This window comes from Heterodontus francisci, chromosome 31 (assembly GCF_036365525.1).
Source record: "Heterodontus francisci isolate sHetFra1 chromosome 31, sHetFra1.hap1, whole genome shotgun sequence".
Lineage (NCBI taxonomy): Eukaryota > Metazoa > Chordata > Chondrichthyes > Heterodontiformes > Heterodontidae > Heterodontus > Heterodontus francisci.
The window spans coordinates 24,899,133-24,921,148 of record NC_090401.1 but is presented as its reverse complement, the minus strand read 5'-3'; the positions used below and the strand labels follow the sequence as shown (position 1 = coordinate 24,921,148).

Genomic DNA, 22,016 nt, shown 5'->3' with positions numbered 1-22,016 from the left:
GTGGTGAGCTGCCTTCTTGAACTGCTGCAGTCCATGTGGTATAGGAACACCCACAGTGCTGTTAGGGAAGGAGTTCCAGGTTTTTGACCCAGCAATGGTGAAGGAGCCACGATATATTTCCAAGTCAGAATGATGTGTGACTATGAGGGGAACTTGTCGGTTATGGTGTTCCTACATGTCTGCTGCTCTTGTCCTTCTAGGAGATAGAGGTCGTGGGTTTAGAAGGTGCTGTTGAAGGAGCCTTGGCAAGTTGCTGCAGTGCATCTTGTATATGGTACACACTGTCGCTACTGTGCGCTGCTGGTGGAGGGAGTGAATGTTTAAGACGGTGGATGGGGTGCCAAGCAAGTGGGCTGCTTTGTCTGGATGGACCTTATCCCTTCACCTTTACTTTGCTTTTAACTTTTTCAGCAACTTTTAAGCATCTCGGTACTGATGCTTTTCAGGTGTTTTTCAAAACACTATTAGGCCCTTGATAAAGCTATGACTAAGCTTGCCACCAGGAGTTAAGAGAAAGCCCTATTCATTGTCTTGCATTCTTGAGTTCCTTTCTCTTGCTCAATTGCCTCAGTCGGATGTCAGAATTGAATTTCGGAAACTTACCCTGTAGGAAATGACAGATGAGAAATTGAATCTATCAAGTCCATCACTCTGTGTGCCAATGCACCAATCTGCTGAGTCACACAGCCAGAAATATGCAGCCGCGTACAAATTCTAGCAATCTCAGCAGTAATAGACACTGAAGAGCTCAGTAACAGCACACTTGGGGGGGCTTATTTGGCGGCTTAATGCAGACAGCTCTCAGACTTACACTGCAGGTGTTAACATGAGTTGGCATGCTTCAAGTTTCAAAAGAAAATTGGGTCAAAAGAACCTTTGTTATCTAACTGGTGATCTGTGTCTATAGTATTGCAAAGCATCTTATGTATAAGATAGAATTTAACTCTTTAATGTCTTAATACACAATCTACAACAAAAGAAAGCATAGAATATCTTTAGACTTTCGATTCTACCATTTGGAGACCATGTTCAAATTTAGATCCTGAATTCCAATCACATAATTCACAGCATTTCTGAGACCGCAAGCAACTGGAGTTGGACATGGGCCTGCCCAACACCAGTTCTTAGGTCACGTGAAACAAAGCTATTATTAGGCAACAAAAAGAGACATAATTCATACAACCAGAGATTCCTATGTGTGTGCACGTGTTTAAATATATATTATGACTAAATGTGTATATCACACTGTTTTAATGAGATTGACAAAAGTTATGAACTTGCCAAGCTTTAGTTTCTTATCTCACTTAATCTGAATGAGTCGTCTGAACTCATGGTGTGATCATGTGATGGGTGAGTTGAACAGTCATCAAGGTAATCTGCAATCGCTACAGTAAGGTCACCGACTGTAACAGGGAAGAAAGGCAACGGGGAGATTTCACTCAACTCTGACTCAGTTCAGAATGAGGGCAATTTCCCATAATCTAGTCTTGATAAAGAAAGGTAAAACTTAATCCCAGTCACACTGTTCCCTCTAAGATGCCTGCGTGCGCAGCGATCTGGAATATACCACGCATTAAAATAAACAAGCCACTCACAACTTTGTCAGTTTATTGGGAGAAATTTCGAGCATAATGTAAGCCATGTTTCTTAAAAGGAAAACTGCCCATAGACAAAAAATAGCTTTGAGTAGTTTGTAGCCAGCCCAGTTAAAATAAAATTTAGAAGGAACATTGCCCATACATCTTCAGGTCCTGTCATAACATCAGTAATAACTTTTGCCTTATACCAGGCAGTGAGTAATTGTGTTTTTTAAGTAAATAATAAAGAACACTGCAATTTTTTTTAAATGTGAAATTCCTATAACAGATGATAACAGACATCCAGGCTTGTGCTAATAAGTGGCAAGTAACATGTATGCCACACAAGTGCCAGGCAATGACCATCTCCAACAAGAAAGAATCTAACCATCTCCCCTTGACATTCAACTGCATTACCATCACTGAATCCCACACTATCAACATCCTGGGGGTTACCATTGACCAGAAACTGAACTGGAGCAGTCACATAAATACTGTGGCTACAACAGCACATTAGAGGTTGGGAATTCTGCAGCGTGTTATTCACCTCTTGACTATGCAAAGCCTGTCCACCCTCAGGAGTGTGATGGAATACTCTCCACCTGCCTGGCTGAGTGCAGCTCCAACAACACTCAGGAAGCTCAGCACCATCCAGGACAAACCTGCCTGCTTGATTGGCACCCCATCCACCACCTTAAACATTTGCTGTCTCCACCACTGATGCACAGTGGCTGCAGTGTGTACCATCTACAAGATGTACTGCAGCAAATGACCACGCCTCCTTCAACAGCACCTTCCAAATCCACAACCTCTTCCACCTAGGAGGACAAGGGCAGCAAGCATGTGGGAACACCACCATCTGCAAATTCCCCTCCAAGTCACACACCATCCTGACTTGGAATCCTATTGCTGTTCCTTCATTGTCACTGGATCAAATTCCTGGAACTCCCTTCCTAACAGCACTGTGGGTGTGCCCACACGAGATAGTTTGCAGCGGTTCAAGAAGGCAGCTCACCACCACCTTCTCAAGGGGAATTAGGGATGGGCAATAAATGCTGGCCCTGCTTGTGACTCCCACATCCTATGAAACGAATATAAAAAAATCTGCAACTCAATTCCAGTCAGTAATTCATGTAACTTTCAGATGGTGACTGAAAATAGCTTAATTGGGTTAATATTCTCAGTCATTCACAGGCCTCTGTCGCCAATTTTTATATTTAATTTTATCTATGATTTTGTTTATTTTGGTGAGGAAGAGAATGATTGTGATCTCTTCTTCCTTGGAATATTTTCAATGAATGAATTCACAGTGAACCTCTTGCATCTTAGAAAAAATGGTTTCTTTCATACTGCATGCAAATGTCGAAAGAGGAATAAATACAAAGCAAGTACCAAATTAGCAGCAACTTGCAATGCATGGCAGAGAATGAATTTTTGTATAATTCAAGGTCAAGTATAATTTAAAAAAAACTTACATTTATAGAGACTTCCATGACGTCAGGATGTCTCAAAGCACTTTACAGTCAACTAAATACTTTTGAAGTGTAGCCACAGTTGTAATCTAGGAAATGTGGCAACCAATTTGTGCACAGCAAGGTCCCATGAACAGCAATGTGATAATAACCAGATAATCTACTTTTCGATATTGGTTGAGGGATATTTATTGACCAGGACATAGAGGAAAACTCCCATGCTGTTCTTCAAAATAGTACCATGAGATCTTTTACACGTACTTGAGAGGGCAGCTGTAAGATGGCAACGCTGACAGTGCAGCTCTTCCTCAGTACTGCCCTGGCGTGTCAGCTTAGATTTTGTGCTCAAGTCTCTGGAGTGGGACTTGGAACTTTCTGATTCAGTGACAGCCAACTGAGCCACAGCTGAAACAACGTGATGCCCTGCATCACAAAAATGATTTCCTCTGAGGTTTTATGTCACACAGCACAACACCCCCGACAGGAAGTAGAAATGGTCTCCATCAACGATACTTGTTTACAAAGCGTAACAATTTCCGAACCTCCGAATATTAAAATAAATGTGAAGTGTTTAAATTTAAGATCCTCAGATGACCTGTTTAAGCACAGCCGTTTATGGAGTCTCCTAACTCTGAGGTAGATGTATCTTGTGATTCATAACATGCTTCCTCAGGGGGAGTAATCACAATATTTAGGTGGTGCAATTATAATAAGAATGTTGTAGACAGAATCGAGTTAAAGCACAGCAGCCAACATATTCAAATAACAGCAAAATACTGCAGATGCTGGAAGGCTGAAATAAAAAACAGAAAGTGCTGGAAATACTCAGCAGGTCAGGCAGCATCTGTGGAGAGAGAAACAGAGTTAATGTTTCAGGTCTGTGACCTTTCATCAGAATTGGCACAGGTTTTATAAAGGTTTTGAGCAAGTGAAAGGGTTGGGGGGGAGGCGCGGGAAATGGTGGAGAAGAAGAACAAAAGGGAAGGCCTGTGATAGGGCGGGAGAGATGAAATGACATAAATATCATGGAAGAAAAGGCAAAGAGGGTGGTGGGGGTCTGGAACTCACTGCCTGAAAGGGTAGTTGAGGCAGAGACGTTCAACTCATTCAAAAGGAATCTGGATATGCACCTCAAGTGCCGTAAGCTGCAGGGCTACAGACCAAATGCTGGAAGGTGGTATTCGAATAGGTGGATTGTTTATCGGCCAGCACAGACACGGTGGGCCAAGTGGCCTCTTTCTGTGCCTCAAACTTTCTATGATTCTATAGGGAGTGCTAATAGTTGTAGTAAAAGACAAAGTCAATATATTCAGTTGTGATACAGGGGAGAGTTGGGCAAGCATGGTTTGGCACTGGCAGGCCAGTAATAAGGAAACAGCCATTCCCTCTAGAAGTTTGAATTAGTTTCCAAATTGATAGCAGCCATGACATCACCAAGATCATTGATAAGAACAAATGTTTCCTTATTGAAGGAAAGGCCCTCACAATGAATTGGCAATTCTTCTTGATTTTACCTGCAAATATTGGGGTGGGATCTTCACAACACACTGTGAAGTAAGGTTATAGTCTATAATGTTAAGTAAGCACTGATTTTAAATCCCTCCTTCCTGGATCCAATGAGAACAGGGCATGCCATCCTTTCACCTGTGCCCCTGAAACATTCCTACTCGCTGCCATTTGTACAGTGTGTTCCACCTTTGCCACAAAAAGGTGAAGGCCTGGTAAATATGCTAAAGTTGGTGTCCTACGATACAAAAAGGATAAAGGATCCAGAGACAATTTTAATGTGCAGCTGCACCCAGAGAGAGAGCTGCCAGTGAAATCTGGCCATAAACAGGAGCAGGAACAAGCACAGAATAGGGCCAGGAAGATCGTTTAAATAAAACATCTTTTGGTTTCCTTGTGGGCCAGGAGGAGTAGAATGTTCCTCCGAGCCCCACTAGGAAACCATGGGCCTCCTCTGCATTGGGTTTCTCTCCCGCTCCCCCCCCCCTCCACCCCCCACATCCCCCAGTACAGTCTCCTCAGGACATTCCCACAACCTAGTTGCCTCATTGCCAAGAACAGTTCACATGGATTCCCGGTTAGTGGTTTCTAAGCCCCACTCCCACCTACTGGAATCAGGCAGCAGACTCACTTTGCAGATGATGAGACTCAGTTGGTAACATGGCACAAGCCTCACACTGGCATGTCCATACGATCTTGACACTCGGTCTGCTACCCCAACACTGAACTCACATCCTGCGTTATTAGTTCGAGAGAACATTCAGAACCTTATGGTACAGCAGGATAAGTGGAGCCTCTCAGTTCCCTGCTGTTTGTTACTATTGTTAACCTTTACCCAAGAGCTGCCTTTGGTTAATTCCTCCTAATTGCAGCCTTTATGGAATTAATCTTTCTACATTCTTATTTTAGTTTTATAAATCATAGTTATTTAAAAAGTGCACTGCCCTCATGACTCACAGTTTGGCAAATCTTTTTCTTACTTTGTAAGTCGTGAGAACAGCCAGTAGAGCTGTGCAGTCATTTTAGCTGTGATCAGATTATGTGCAAATAATACAATGATGCATTTTAGTTCGGTTTACACAATTGCTTCATATGTTTGCTGATGGATTTGCGAAATGCTTGTTCATTAAGATTTTTTGAGGAGTGGGGAGTTTTGAGTGAGTTGTTCTCACAAACATAGCTAAAAGCTCACCAACATTGTTTAAAATATTTAATATAAGGACATAATTAAACTTGAGAGTGCATGTTGATGTATAATTTTACATTTTCCATATTAAAATAGTTAGTTTAAAATGTAGTTATTCTCCAAAACATAATACAGTAAAGGACTGGATACAAAGGATAATATTAGTCCCTGAAATTCAGGATGGAACAGGGCTTACTCTCTGTATTTGATCTACACTGTCCTATATTCTTGCTAAAATTAATTTCTGCAATGTGGTAGTTCTGTTGTTGTCATTAGTCTGGATGAAAATAAAAGGACCGAATGAATTTGTTTCAATTTAGAGTCTCCACACGTTACCCTTACCATGAAACTTCAATGAACACGAGGACCAGCTCGGATTACTTTCAAAGTTGAAACTGGACATCTCAAAAGATGGCCCAGCTTCAAAGCCTTGTGCTGTTTCAGGTTGATGTATCTCACAGAACAGAAAACTCCCCAGCTCAGAGGAAATCTAGACCAGGCCTGTTCAGATTTGTTCGGTTCCTTAAGGAAACACCCAATGGAACTATGCTGAAGCAGCTGCTTGCCTATGAGGTGATTGATTGCCCTGTCAGAGCTTTGAAATGAGAATATTAATGTGCAATTATATTACACGCACACACACACACATACAATTGTATACTCTTGTAAACATTTGTGTCTCTTGTCATGCTGTATTCTCAATGGAAAATGATGGCAACGACCTTCCCAACTCACAGGATCACAGTGGTAGTTTCTGTACAGCAAGGAATGAAACAGTAGCCAAACAGATCCAACGATAATGGTTCTAAATATCCTGTACTTTGTATTCTTTCTCCTCATGGTCTTGAAGTCAATGTTACACTATTAACTCATACTTCCGGCAAACCATAATATTGCAGAGCTTTTTGTGAAAGCAGCCTCTATTTCACTTGCAACATTTGGAAAATAGCTGGAGTTAAAATGGAAACTTCACTTACCGCCCCCTACCATAGAATCTTTCATAAAGGAGGATGTGGGATAGATAGTCAATGAGAACCAGTGTAGCTTCAGTCTGGAAGTTTGTTTTTTGTCAGAGCTTTTGCAGATATTTACGATTCAGACAATGAGTCACAAATTGTGCGCCATCATAATATGAGTAGTCCCCACTTGGAGTCGTTAATCATGGAGGATTGACAGCTATTTCTAGAGACCCCGAAAGCAGTGAAATGACCCTGTCACCTTTATTTTTGCCTAGTTAGGATTTTTCAAATCTGTGCCCACCAGCCCGAGTTTCTCTGATAATTTTTTTTTTAATGGTTGGGATGCTGTGGATGGCAACTGATGGCAACATCTTGCTTGCATGTCATCACATTGGGAATGCCTTGGAAGGACTGCTTCATCTAATAGTCCAGTTCCTTATCAGACTCGATCAGTGTCACCTTCTGAAAAGAGGTTTAAAGGAGTTCATAAAAATGCTCTGGCTCACTCCCTTCCCAGGCCCCTCCCCTGCCCTATGCAATTGGTCTCTTCCCCCACCTCAGACTTAAATGCATGCCAGTTGTCACATGATATTGCACTGGCACTGAGCTGGTGAGCTGCAGCAAGACACCCACCTGGAGTGTGGAGCTTGCCATTAGCTTGGTAATGGACTGGGTCGCCCACCTGGCAGCAATGGGTGGGCGCTCTGCCCACTGTTTATCTTTTCCATATCTGCTATGGAGAAAGGTTCCATACGAGAGCTGCGGGAGTACAGTGGGGTAGTCACTATTGGCCTCAGTGACCCCAGACTAGGGAGAGGAAAATATAGTGATAATTTTTGCTGCTGATTATTATCCAGTGGCACCCTTTGCAGTAAAATGCAGATTATGGACAACATGATCACATCAGGTTTTGTATCTCACCTCCCCCCTGTGCTGTTGTAATCCATTGACACTCACTGATATGTAAAAGAGTGGTTCATTTGAGTGAGGGGATGGGGGCAGGGCCTGCTGGCTTCTGCAGTTCCAAAGTTCAGTCAGAGTTACATGTCTTCACGATGAGGGGGAGGGGTCATGAGAAATACAAGAGGAAATTGGGATTGCAGCAGTATTGCTAAACAGGGCAGAGGAAGATTAGGGCAGAGTGCCCTCGGGTAGTTGACATACACTGTGGTCACCTCTTCTCAACCTTCTCAGACTGACAGCAAATACTTGGACAGCTGTGAACAGTGCTGACTGTAAATATAGTCAATCCCTTCAATCAGAGCTCACTGGCTGCTTTGATTTAAGCACAGGAGAAACAGTGGCTCCAATATTTATGGGAAAGCGAGGATTGAGCGGGACTAGTGTTTGCTCGGGTGGAGGGGTTAACCAGGAAATGCCATGAATGAGAAAGTCCTCTGGAATTTAAGGACAGGATCGTTTTATCATTTGTCCACTCTGTTTTCCGTCCAGCAGCTGGTCAAATTGACAGGCTGACCAGTTACCAGGTGGGAAAGCCTGTGGTAGAAGGCCGCAGCCAGGGGCCAGTGTGGACAGTCCCTGGCAACCAGGAAACATTGCAGGTTTTGTGGGGGTGGGTAAGATTCGGACTGGAAATCGGGAAGAGAGGGGATTGTGAAACATTGAAGGTTTGGTGCTGGAGTCTGCCGATCCCAGAGAGGGAAAGAGTGCAGCAGAAAATTTGCTTGAGGGGCCAAAGGGGAAGCACTCCTGCTTCTCCTGGCCCACAAACAATGCTAGAAAAAGCTGGATCTGGCTTCTTCCGCCTCATTTCAGCTGCTATGTTTCCTGAGCACTGGGAAACCTGGTTCCAAATGGTTGCAAAAATATCAGGAACAGAACTACTACAATTAAAATGAAAGTAGGCTTGTTTGTGGTGGGTTGAGGCCAGATTTTGCCTATTTGACAATTTAACCTCCATGTTGACTCCTTCCCACCTATTGTGGATGGGTTAAAATTGCACCCCTGCACCACCCTGTGGACTCAAAGCATTTCAATGTATTGTTGGTAACTCTCTTTGGAACCTTTCCAATTTCACAGCCATTATCTTATACAGCATCTGGTGACAGAAGCAGTGTGTTCTCCTGTGCAGGCCATGCCAGAGCTGAAAATTCCCCTCAGAAGGAAGTGTAGGCCTATTTGCATATGATTTATAAAAAGTTATGTCTAAAGACTTGTGTTGCTGATGAGTCAGTGGAAGGTCAAAAGGTACTGAATCAATGCAGGAAGCAGAGGCAAGATTCCCGTAATGTCAAATAGTTCCAGGAATTCTTTCATTTCTTTAGAACTTGCGCAAAGGTTAGAGATGGAATTATTTTACAATCATTGAAATTCCCTTTAATATTCCCACCCCAGCCAATAATGAGATATTTGGAATTCAGAGCACTGTGATTCCTGAATTCGGGAAAGCTGAAAACCAGACATTGACCACATACATGGAACTCTCTCCAATAGCTTCCAAGCACATATAAAATCATTTTTGTTCCTCATCTTGGGGGAGGAGGGGGTGGTGATTTTGACAGGCAGCAGAAAACCACCGGTTCCACGATTGAATAAGGCCACTTCAATTTGAAACATTAGGCTTCAGTATCATGCCACTGACTGATGCCCTCCCCACTATGGGATGAACGAGAAGCGGATTGGGATGTGGCTGCTGGCCTGCAGAAATTTGCTTGACCCATGGCTGCCTGCCAGTTACTTATGTAAATGTGGGGACAGAGACTGTGGTGGGGGAGGTCTGGGGGTGGGGGGGCGGGCGGCGTGACCGAACAATCTCGCAGCACAAAAGGGCCAAGGGAATGCCTCAAATTTCCATTTGGGGCCCAGTAGAGCACTGCTGCTTCTTCTCTCAGGCTAGAGTCAAAATCACATCTGGCATGTCATTGGCATATTCAAAGAGGGACACTGCCAGCTTCAGGTGGATGGATGCCTTTGCCGCCTGCTCAGAGCAGCAGGTTAAAATTGAAGATTACCAAAACCAGCATTTGCCCTTTTACAAAAAATCCCCAATTGGTGAATCGAAATTGAAACCCTTACAGTAGGTCTCAAGTTGCTGAGGTCAACATACCTGGCACTTCCTCTTACAGCAAGAGGGTGTTGATGGCTAGCAACATGTTCCTGCTTGCTCTGTACACAAATAGGCTAAAAACACAATAGCAGTAACATACCTCATTGCAACATTGCTGCCATCAATAACAATTGCTCGCAAGTTGGCTTCTTGCTCCTGCACTTCTTCTGTCACCGGCCCACTGGTTGGAACTTTGACTGAAGGACCTCCACGAGACACTAGGATAGGCACTGGCACCTCCTCTGGGACACTCTCCTTCTCCACAGTGCCTTCGGCCTTCACTAGCTCTCCGAGTATGGTGTTGGTGTCAGCATTGCTGTCCACCTTTCGAAATACCGTTTGGATCTGTTCTGCTGTGTAACCCAACTTACGGAAGAAGTCCACTTTCATCTGCAACTCAGAGGAATCCGAGGAGATCAGCGGGGAGTCCTCGCATCCCTGCCTGGTCCCACGTTCTGCCTCCGATTTATTGGCCATTCTGGATTCTTTTGAACAGTTACCTTTCCAATCATTATTTGATTGGACTTCATTGGAAGTCAATTTCTGCTTGGTAGGACAAGTCCTTGTAGTGTGTGAGGAACCAATCGGGATGCTTTTGCCCCAGGTAGAAAGATGCAAAGAGGGCTTGTGGCTGTATTGTGCATGTTCCGCCAAGCTCATGTTCTCCTGCGGATAAATCCCACGTTGTTTTAAATCTAAATCCTAGAAAGATGTACAGAGATATACATTTGTATTACTATAAATGCTAAACTGAGGTTATCAAAGCAGTGGCAGATCGTGACCAAATTGAAAGTTTATCTATGCTCAATCGCAGACAGGAATAGGGCCACTGCGTTCATGAAATACACTTCAAGTTACTTAATTCTTGCTTAACAGGCCCAGGTAGACAAAATTTTATTGTAGAAAATGATTCACCATCTTAATGAATCTTATTTAAGGAAACTATGAAGGTATTAGGCGCGAGTTGGCCATGACGGATTGGGAAACGTTACTTAAAGGAATGACAGTGGATAGGCAATGGCAAACATTTAAAGAGCACATGGATGAACTGCAACAATTGTTTATCCCTGTCTGGTGCAAAAGTAAAACGGGAAAGGTAGCCAAACCATGGCTTACAAGGGAAATTAGAGATAGCATTAGATCCAAGGAAGAGGCATATAAATTCACCAGGAAAAACAACAGACCTGAGGATTGGGAGCAGTTTAGAATTCAGCAAAGGAGGACCAAGGCATTGAATAAGAAGGGGAAAATAGAGTACGAGAGCAAGCTTGTGGAGAACATAAAAACTGACTGTAAAAGTTTCTATGGGTATGTGAAGAGAAAAAGATTAGTGAAGACAAATATAGGTCCCTTACAGTCAGAAACAGGAGAATTTACTATTGGGAATAAAGAAATGGCTGACTAACTAAATGCATACTTTGGTTCTGTCTTCACAAAGGAGGACACAAATATCATACCAGAAATGTTGGGGAATACAGGGCTTAGTGAGAAAAAGGAACTGAAAGAAATCAGTATTAGTAGAGAAATGGTGTTGGGGAAATTGATGGGATTGAAGGCCGATAAATCCCCAGGGCTTGATGGTCTGCATCCCAGAGTACTTAAGGAAGTGGCCCTAGAAATAGTGGATGCATTGGTGGTCATCTTCCAAGATTCTATGGACTGTGGAACAGTTCCTACAGATTGAAGGGTGGCTAATGTAACCCCACTATTTAAAAAGGGAGGTAGAGAGAAAGCAGGGAATTATAGACCAGTCATCCTGACGTCAGTAGTGGGGAAAATTCTAGAGTCCATGATCAAAGATTTTTAATGAGGGGGAGCCAGTGGATGTGGTTTATTTGAACTTTCAGAAGGGTTTCGTCAAAGTCCCACATAAGAGATTAGCATGTAAAATTAAAGCGCATGGGATTGGGGGTAGTGTATTGCAATGGATAGAAAATTGGTTGGCAGACAGGAAACAAAGAGTAGGGGTAAATGGAGCTTTTTCCGAAAGAAAGGCAGTGACTAGTGGGGTACTGCAGGGATCGGTGCTAGGAGCCCAGCTATTCACAATATACATTAATGATTTAGATGAGGGAACTAAATGTAATATCTCCAAATTTGCAGATAACACGAAAATGGGTGGGAGGGTGAGTTGTGAGGAGGATGCAGAGAGGCTTCAGGGTGATTTGGACAAGTTGAGTGAGTGGGCAAATGCATGGCAGATGCAGTATAATGTGGATAAATGTGAGGTTGCCCACTTTGTAGCAAAAAACAGGAAGGCAGATTCTTAACTGAATGGCTATAAACTGAGAGAGGAGAATATGCAGCGAGACCTGGGTGTTCTCGTACACCAGTCGCTGAAGGTAAGCATGCAGGTCCAACAGGCGGTAAAAAGGGCAAATGGTATGTTGGCCTTCATAGCGGGAGGATTTGAGTACAGAAGCAGGGATGTCTTGCTGCAATTATACAGGGCCTTGGTGAGGCCACACCTGGAATATTGTGTGCAGTTTTGGTCTCCCTATCTGAGGAAGGATGTTCTTGCCATAGAGGGAGTGCAGCGAAGGTTTACCAGACTGATTCCTGGGTTGGCGGGACTGACTTATGAGGAGAGATTGAGTCGGTTAGGATTATATTCGCTGGAGTTCAGAAAAGTGAAGGGGGAATCTCATAGAAACCTATAAAATTCTAACAGGACTTGACAGGGTAGATGCAGGAAGGATGTTCCCGATGGTGGGGGAGTCCAGAAGCAGCGGTCATAGTCTAACGATACGGGGTAAACCTTTCAGGACTAAAATGAGGAGAAATTTCTTCACCCAGAGAGTGGTGAGCCTGTGGAATTCGCAACCACAGAAAGCAGTTGAGGCCAAAGCATTGAATGTTTTCAAAAAGGAGTTAGATATAGCTCTTGGGTCTAAAGGGATCAAAGGGTATGGGGTGAAATCTGGAACAGGCTACTGAGTTGGATGATCAGCTTTGATCATAATGAATGGCAGAGCAGGCTCGAAGGGCCAAATGGCCTACTCCTGCTCCTATTTTCTATGTTTCTATGTAACGTTCCTAAAACTTCTTATCAATTAAGGTTAAACATTTACTGTTCTGTTAATATGAAACTGAGGTTCCATTCAAAAACTATTAAAGAACCACTAGTATAGGGAATAAACTAATTTATTTTAGCAAAGAAATTGTCAACATTTGCCTTATATTCTACCTCAAAAGCATGCAAAAAGCTCATTCTTACTGGGAGTATTAACCCTTTTGCTGTTCAGTCCCACTGCCAGGATTAAGTAAATACTTCTGTTTTTTTCAATTCAGACAACCTTAATTGTCCCAAGTCGGGGTTTAAATGATTTACCTAGTTGACCCCTTTATATTGGCTGTACAACTGGTCTGTCTACATTGCAAGATAGTTTCCATGGCAACTGGATTGACTTTAAGACTGCACATGTACTGGTTGCAGTTCTTTTCTTTACTAGTTGCCCTTCAATTGCTGACAAAAGTGAATACAGAGATGCTGCTCCATGGGGGTAGCTGGGACAGTCACAGCCTCTCCAGTCAATTTTTGCAGCCTAGATCACATTAATGTCAGGAGAAGGAACTAGTTTGGTGGTGTATAGCATATCTGCTGGCAGTGACTCACTACATTTACATAGCAATTTTCAGCTGATAACATCAAACATTTACCATCAAACTATTCATTTAAGTAATACACATATATAAAACAGATTACCTGGTCATTATCTTATTGCTCTTTGTCGAACCTTGCTGTGCACTAATTGACTGCATTTCCTGCATTACAACACTTCAAGGTGCTTCTTTGTAAAGTGCTTTGGGGTCTCCTGAGTTTCTGAAAGGTGCGATATAAATGCAAGGTTTTTCTTTCTTCTATGTTGTATTTAGTAAATTAATTTAAAATACCAGGGTACAAAAGCAGTCAGATCTACTTCTAAAGCTTATTGACAATTTCCAACATACGCGATCTATCCTAAATCTTTACTAAGTGCAAACACTTTGACAATGGGGCTACAGATACAAATGCTACCTGCAGTTTAGGATAGGTGAAAAACTTACTTGTAATTCTTACAACATAATCTCATATTTCTAAATCACATTTTACAGCCAGAAATAGGGAGACTTACATACCTTTGCATAATTCCTAAATATTAATCAAAATTGCATCCATTTAACTCATTCTGATGTTGGCCAGATTAACTTTCTACAATAACTTGATACAAAATATATTATCCCCACCTAATTCATTTACCTCATCCCAAATCATGATCTAATAACACAATGCAAATATAGCCTCCTGACCATACATACATGTTTTAAATGAATCTGCTTATCTTGATACTAAGTTAACATGTTTGTGATCTTAACAGATTCATGGAATTGCTGTTTGAGTGATTTAGACTTTGTGCCTTCTCTCTTTTGATCCTTGCAGGAAATGCATTGTCAATTTGTGCACAACAAGCTGTTATCTTTTCTGTTACCCCAAGTCACAAAACATGTTTACAAAAGTGATCTTTGGCCACTGCTGCATGGTTATGATAATAAATGCCACCATGACATGTTGAAACATCACGAAGTGCTTCAATTGCACTATTGTGCAAGCAAGTATAGCAGTCTGCCCCAGCAACAGAAAAATGAAAGAGCAGTTAAACTTTCTATCTGATAATATATTGGTTAATATAAAAAATTTGGCTGGGCCAGTAGAAAAGTTTCCTGATTTTCTTAACAGCCGAAGGGGTTAATAGCAAAAGGACAGCACCTCTGCTGATATGATTAGACCTCAAGAGTTCCAGAAACCTTGGCTCAAATCCATGATTTTCAGACCCACAAGCCAAGAATACTACAAACAGGACACACATAAACCTCTACTTGCATGCTAAAAGTAAATTCTCAAATAACTATTTTAACTGAATTTGGCATCTGAACTTCTGGGACAATAATCTCCCAATACTGAGAGCTAATGCCCTGTCATGCTGTGCCCTAGGGTAAAGCATAGGCTTGCTTGCTAAGTTCCTCAGTTTTATTCTATGTCCTTACAATGATGTGCAACCTGGAGGCTAGGTGCTTTCCCGGAAAGAGGAAAGTCCAGAGTGATAGCCGTCCAAGAGGACATCCAAATCCATCTTCCATCATCTGATTTATCTCATGAAATCTCCACTTTTTCCAATGGCAGATTGCCTGAGACATGGACTTATCCACAATCTTTGTAAAGAGGGTGATGTAATCTTGCAGGGAAGAGTGTGTCCTCCTGTCAATTTTTCTCACTCTAAAGTGGAAGACTCTATAACTCCAAAGTCATTGCATGACTGAACATGAATTGGTAAATCTCTGGTCGGGCCAGAGATGGGCACCAGACAATTTTGGGATTCAGCATCAGTGAGATTAAGCGCTTGAGCTTACCAACAATTTCCTTTAAAGTGCTTAACTAATAACTTTATGTTTACTTATCTAGGGTTTGTGGTCATAAGAATATAACTAAAAGAAATAATCCAATCTGATGCCATTCATCATCGGATTTGACCAGTCGACATCAAGCACTATTGGGCTCTGCTCAAAGCCGCTCATTACTCTCGGAACATCCTGGAATACAAAGATAACACTGGCTTCTTTTGTCCACTTAAACCTCTTCCCACTGCCCCCTCCACCCTTACCTTCAACATGTGTGTGGAGCTCATGAAACTTTTTGCCACTAAAATTGAGACCGTCTGTTCAGCTGTCTCTGCTGCTTCCCTTCCTTCCCTTTGCCCATTAAGCCTCATTCCTCCTAAGTTTCCACCCTACCCTAGCCCTGAATGGGCATCTTTCTCTCTTCTATATCCCCTCATGCCATTTCCAAGTTCACCCAAAACTCTGCTGCCTGCATCCTATTCCACATCAAGACCTGCTCATCCCACAGCACTTAACAGTAGCATAAATAGTGGCAAAAGTAAAATTGACATGGAGCCAAAGGAGAAGTTATTAGCAGAGGTGATTAAAAGCTTAGTCAAAGAGGTAAGCAGTAAGGTGAATTGTAAAGAAGGAAAGAGAGATGGAGAGGCAGAAAGGTTTAGGGAGGGAATTCAAGAGTATAGGTCCTGGACAGCCCCATTCATTCCTCCAGATCACTCCCCCCTGCTTCTGAGTGTGTAGTCCCGTGTTGGGCACAATGCTACAGGGGACAACTATGCTTCAGCTTTTTATTTCTGAAACACTGGAGGAAGAGTAGCGAAAAAAATCATGAGGCGTAATACTGCCAATTCTGAGAAAAAGTCCAGAATGAAGCTGTGATGGAGATTCTGAAGGAAGAAGTACAAAAATGAACACAGAGAAATAGAGTACAAGGAGCTGAAGGTAACAAAAAGAATCAAACAAACAGAAAAGAAGGAAATTTTAAAGGGAGTAAGATGGAGACAGGTATGTACCAATGGAGAAGAAGCAGGGAATCTGAGGGCTAGAAAATTAAATAAAACATGGTCACTAAGTTTACCTCCATGGAAAATTAGTTCTTTGGTAATAGATTTATAACCTATGTTCTTGAATGACTGATGCTCTGCATCATTGCAGGAGTTCATCAGGGCAGTGTCCTAGGCCCAACCATCTTCAGTTGCTTCATCAATGGCCTTCCTTCCATCACAAAATCAGAAGTGGGGATGATTGCTGATGATTGCACAGCATTCAGTTCCATTCACAGCTCCTCAGATACTGAAGCAGTCCGTGCCCACTTGCAGCAAGATCTGAACAACATTTAGGCTTGGGCTAATAAGTGGCAAGTAAAATTTATGCCACACAAGTGACAAGCAATGACCATCTCCGACAAGAGAGAATCTAACCCCATTCCCTTGACATTCAACAGCATTACCATCGCTGAATCCTCCACTATGAACATCCTGGGGGGGGGGGGATCACCATTGACAAGCAACTTAACTGGACCAGCCACATAAATACTGTGGCTACAAGACCAGGTCAGATGTTGGGAATTCTGTGGCGAGTAACCTACCTCCTGACTCCCCAAAGCCTGTCCACCATCTACAAGGCACAAGGTTCACTAATGTTCTTTAGGGAAGGAAATCTGCCGTCCTTAGCTGGTCTAGGCTACATGTGACTCCAGTCCCACAGCAATGTGGTTGACTCTTAAAATGTCCTCTGAAATGGTCTAGCAAGCCACTCAGTTCAAGAGCAATTAGGGATGGGCAATAAATGATGTCCTAGCCAGCACCACCTACATCCCACGAAAATCAAATAAAAAAAGAGTCAGGTGGTGGTGTTCCCATGCATCTGCTGCCCTTGTCCTTCTAGGTGGTAGAGGTTGTGGGTTTGGAAGGTGCTGTCGGAGGACCCTTGGTGAGTTGCTGCAGTGCATCTTGTAGCTGGTACACACTGCTGCCACTGTGCGTCGGTGGTGAAGAGAATAAACGTTGAAGGTGTGGATGGGATGCCCATCAAGTGGGCTGCTTTCAGCTGGATGGTATTGAGTTTCTTGAGTGTTGTTGGAGCTGCACCCATGCAGGCAAGTGGAGCGTATTCCATCACACTCCTGACTTGTAGATGGTGGACAGGCTTTGTGGAGTCGGGAGGTGAGTCACTCACTGCACAATTCCTTGCCTCTGACTTGCCCTTGTAGCCACAGTATTTATGTGGCTGATCCAGTACAGTTTCTGGTCAATGGTAACCCCCAACATGCTGATAGTGGGGATTCTGTGATGGTAATTCCATTGCGTATTAAGGGGAGATGGCTAGATTCTCTCTTGTTTGAGATGGTCATTGCCTGGCACTTATGTGGTGCGAATGCTACTTGCCACTTATCAGCCCAAGCCTGGATGCTGTCCAAGTCTTGCTGCGTCTGGACATGGGCTGCTTCATTATCTGAGGAAGCGTGAATGGTGCTGACATCATCAGCAAACATCCCCACTTCTGATGATGGAGGGAAGGTCATTGATGAAGCAGCTGAAGATGGTTTGGTGTGATGGAATACTCCCCACTTGCCTGGTTGAGTGCAGCTCCAAAAACACTCAAAAGCTTGACACAGTACAGGAGAAAGCAGCCCACTTGATTGGCACCCCTTCCAAAACTTTAAACATTCATTCTCTCCATCACTGGCACACGGTGGCAACAGCGTGTACTATCTACAAGATGCATTGCAGCAACTTGCCAAGACTCCCTTAACAGCACCTTCCAGATGCGACCTCTAATTCCTAGAAGACAAGGGTAGCAGGCGCATGAGAACACCACCTGTAAGTTCCACTCCAAGTCACACATCATCCTGACTTGGAATTATATCACCGTTCCATCACTTTTGCTAGGTCAAAAACTTGGAGTTAATTCCCTAAAAGCACTGTGGGTGTACCGGCACCACATGAACTGCAGCAGTATAAGAAGGTACCTCACTACCACCTTCTCAAGGGCAATTAGGGACGGGCAATAAAGGCCTGCTACCTGACCCGAACCCGACGGGACCCGACGACATGTGTTGGGTTCGGGTCGGGTCGGGTTGCATTTCCAGATCCAGCATTCGGGCTCGGGTCCGGCTGGGTCGGACACGCTCTATCACAGGTAAGTGGCCCCACTGTTAATTTAATTTTTGGATTAGAAAGGTGGTTTTGTTACAGTTATTTCAAGCTTGTGCAGATCAGCAACAAAGTGAAAAACAGAAGGTAAGTTAACTGTGGTCAGGTCGGGCGCAGGAAAAAATGGAAGGACTCGGGCCAGGTTGGGCTCGGGTCGAGTTTTTTTTTTCAGACTCGAGCAGGCCTTTAATGGGCAACAAACGCTGGCCTTGCTAACAATGCCCACATCCCATGTAGGATAAAAAGTTAGTTTAGTATGGGCATGTGGTGCCGTCTTCTTCTCTGTCCTAAATCAATAACTGGATATTGTCAATAATATCTATAAGCTGCTTGAATCAAGCTGTCCCTTAAATTTATATAATTTTCTTTAACAAACTCCAAAAATGAAAACTGTACAGTTTTTCATGTAGACCTTTAACAAACTCCTCACAGTCACTAACTGGCCCTGAACAGGGGTTCCATTTCCCTTTTCCCTTAAAAAAAAATTAACAGTTACAATAGAAGAAACTGAATTAACTGCTTCCTTCCCAGTTTAGTCACATTGATTCTTTCTTAAAATTTTACACATTCAGGGAAATATAACCCAAAATTATCATATATGAACAACAGCTTACATTCATATTGCACCTTTAATGTCCCAAGGCGTTTATATAAAAAAAACAGTCTGCAATGAATGTTTACTTCTTGACTTTAAAATGCTTCTTATAGAGAGATACAGCACTGAAACAGGCCCTTCGGCTGACCATCAGCCACCCATTTTATACTAATCCTATATTAATTTCTAACACATCCCCACCTTCCCTCAATTCTCCTACCATCTACCTACACTAGGGGCAATTTACAATGGCCAATTTACCTATCAACCTATAAGTCTTTGGCCGTCGGAGGAAACCGGAGCACCCGGCAGAAACCCACGCAGTCACGGGGAGAACTTGCAAACTCCACACAGAATCGAACCAGGTCATTGCAGCTGTGAGGCTGCAGTGCTAACCACTGCACCACTACATTTTGCAGTGTCACTGGCCACACTAATAATTGATAGAGTCCCCCACCCCCTCCTGTTCCCATTCATTTTCCTCCAATCAAGCAATGAAAGAAGGTGGGTTGTGGAGGGGAGTTGTTGCCAGGGGCCGGGGGAGGTTGGTGGTAGGAGGTTCCTGATCAGATAGTGACTAAGACTTAGATTATTTTCTAGCGTGATTTCTATTTTTGATTAAGAAAACTCATGAAGGAAAAAAACATAGTGAGAAAATTAACTTCTTTGATTCAGGTCTGGATAACAACTATTCGTGTCTCCACATATGCTTTAATTGAACGAATTATTTCGGGATGTGCTATTGGGAGCCTTGTTATGGATATAGGACACAGAAACACTTCAGGACTGTGTTGTAATCAGCCTTTTCAAAGAATTACATAGGATTTTACATAATAGTAGCAAGCCATTCAACCCAAAAGGTCTATATCTGTGTTCATGCTCCGCACAAACCTCCTCCCAGCTTACTTCATCACAGCCTATCAGTATATCCTCCTTTACTTTCTCCCTTATATACTTACTCAGCTTCCCCTTAAACGCATCTATGCTATTCACCTCAATAATTCTGTGTGATAGCCGGTCCATATTGTAACCACTCTCTGAGTGAGGTTCACATCAAATCTGACAGGAAACAGTTAATACAAGACAACAAGCGAGCACTTATTGACCTTGTTGGCACTTGAGAAGCAGATAAAAATAACATGTGAAGGCACACACATAATCATATATTAGCTCTCAAAGTTACAGTATGGAGTTGTGGGGGGAGGGGGAGGTGGAGGATGGTGGAAGGGGTGGTTTCCTTTATTCTGTCATTTCCGTCTGCATGATACACTTTCAAGATTAGTATGTTCCAGTCTCTATCAACACTCATTCCTCTTTCATTTTTTAAGGTTACACAGACTAGTTTTGCAAGAACCAGCTCATTGTATCATTTCTGATGCTTTCTTCTTCTAATGCACGCCCACTCGAGGCACACGACACACCATGTATTTCAATGTATACTATCATGGTGATTACCGAAAAATCACTGAGCAATGCCAACAGTCTTATACAAGTAAAGAAAGAATTGCAAGGAGCTAACTTTTCTTCCTTTAAGCCTAACTGTTATTATCAACTTTTTTTTTCAAGTCAGCGTCTCCTTTGACATTTCACTCACCCTCGATCATTTCCGACAGTGCCCTGTCTGTGACAATTTAATCAGCAACGCTGATTACTCAATAAACTAGTTTCCATTCCCTTTCTCATACTCAAATTAAGAACAGACGCTCGTGATTTCAGATCCTAAACCTCACAGTGATATCCTCATTATAAAAACATGTTTTTTTTTTAGATGGTAGTGAACGAGTAGCTGCCAGCATCTATTGATCAACAGTAACTTAATCTTTAACTGTACTACTTTGTGAACAACAGTTCTGAGTTCTTATTGAAGAACTTAATTTAGTTTCTAAGTCTCATTTAGTAGGTCTTATCAGGCTGATTCTTATTGCAGACTTCCACCCACTTCACATAGACTGAAGTAAAAATGCTCCTTAAAGCAGTGAATTGCTGGGTGGAATAACCCCTTAAAGCATTTTTACACTGTTGCCCAGCCTTTTCGAGAAAACACAGGTACAGTGTAATACTCACCAGACTCTGTTTGTACGGCTCTCCATTTACTAATTCCAGAAGGCGCATTCCAATCACACCTAAGTCTGTGTGTTCAACTGATTGAAACCTTCAAGTCACAGGTTATATCTCTCTGCCTGTGATGTCATAGAATTATTTTGTTGCCAGGAAACAACTTAAGTGCATGCAGACGAGGAACATTCTCCCCCAACTTGTACTTCCTGATTCTCACCCGAGCAAATAGCTGAAAGGAATTGGGAAATCTGCCTGGGCCAATTCAAACCTACTTTAATTTTCATACGTGAAGAGTTGACTTAACTTCCCTATGAAGCAATTGTGCTTCTTTTCCAGTTGCCGACCTTCCAGGATTTACCAGGAGTTTCCAGGAATTGAAGATTAATCTCTTGGACACTGCTGTGAGCAACCCAGCAGAAAAGTGATAGGGGTATTAAAAAAATATGTTTTTTCATTAGCTTTGAATATTGACATTTACTAGTTATGAATAATATTGGAAATGGGAATAAAAAGGTTGCTTAATTGGGAAGGGCCAGTGGGGGTGGGAGGTCATGTGATGAAATCTCCGGGAGTACATCCAACCAGAGTTGGTAACTGAAGTTTTCTTTAGCAGCACTCAGTGCAATGGCTGAAGTATCATCGGGTATGTTGGTCAGGCTCGGTGCTGAAGTTGCAGGACTGTGAGTTTTGCACTTGCCAGAATTATGGCAGGTTGACTGCGATGAACTTTTCAGGGTCAACCCTAGCTACCTATGTGCTGCCAAGCTCCCGGCTGGCATTGGGAGTGCTGTAAGATCTGGCCAAAGGTATGGAGGAAGAAGGATGGTAAATAGCATTGATGTGTGGCATAATGCCTGGAATGGCTGCAGCCAACAATTAAAGGGTTGTGACCACATAGAACTAAGTGGCCACATGAGGCTAAAAATAGTTCTGCTGGTGTCCTGACCAATATTTATCCCTAAACCAACACTTCAAAAAGATTATATTATCATTACTACATTGCTGTTTGTGGAACCTCGCTGTGCACCAATTGACTGTCATATTTCCTCTATTACAAAATAATTA

At 42.7% G+C, this 22,016-nt stretch overlaps 1 protein-coding gene across 9 annotated transcripts in view; it reads right to left on the bottom strand.

The window, feature by feature from the left end:
* LOC137347090 (ribonuclease ZC3H12A) overlaps positions 1–21,097 on the bottom strand; it is a 33,938-nt gene extending 12,841 nt beyond the window's left edge. The window contains exons 1-3 of one of the 9 annotated variants that reach the window (XM_068011175.1): positions 20,958–21,059; positions 13,474–13,590; positions 9,868–10,469 (exon numbers count right to left, since the gene is read on the bottom strand). In XM_068011175.1, the coding sequence (XP_067867276.1) occupies positions 9,868–10,427 (560 nt within the window). In that variant the 5' untranslated portion in view covers positions 10,428–10,469; positions 13,474–13,590; positions 20,958–21,059. Of the gene's footprint in view, positions 1–9,867; positions 10,470–13,473; positions 13,591–16,221; positions 16,243–18,912; positions 19,261–19,886; positions 19,954–20,957 lie in introns of those variants that run through there. The other 8 variants (XM_068011178.1, XM_068011177.1, XM_068011176.1 and 5 more) reach the window with 8 other exon arrangements.
* Between the last annotated feature and the right edge of the window lie 919 nt (positions 21,098–22,016).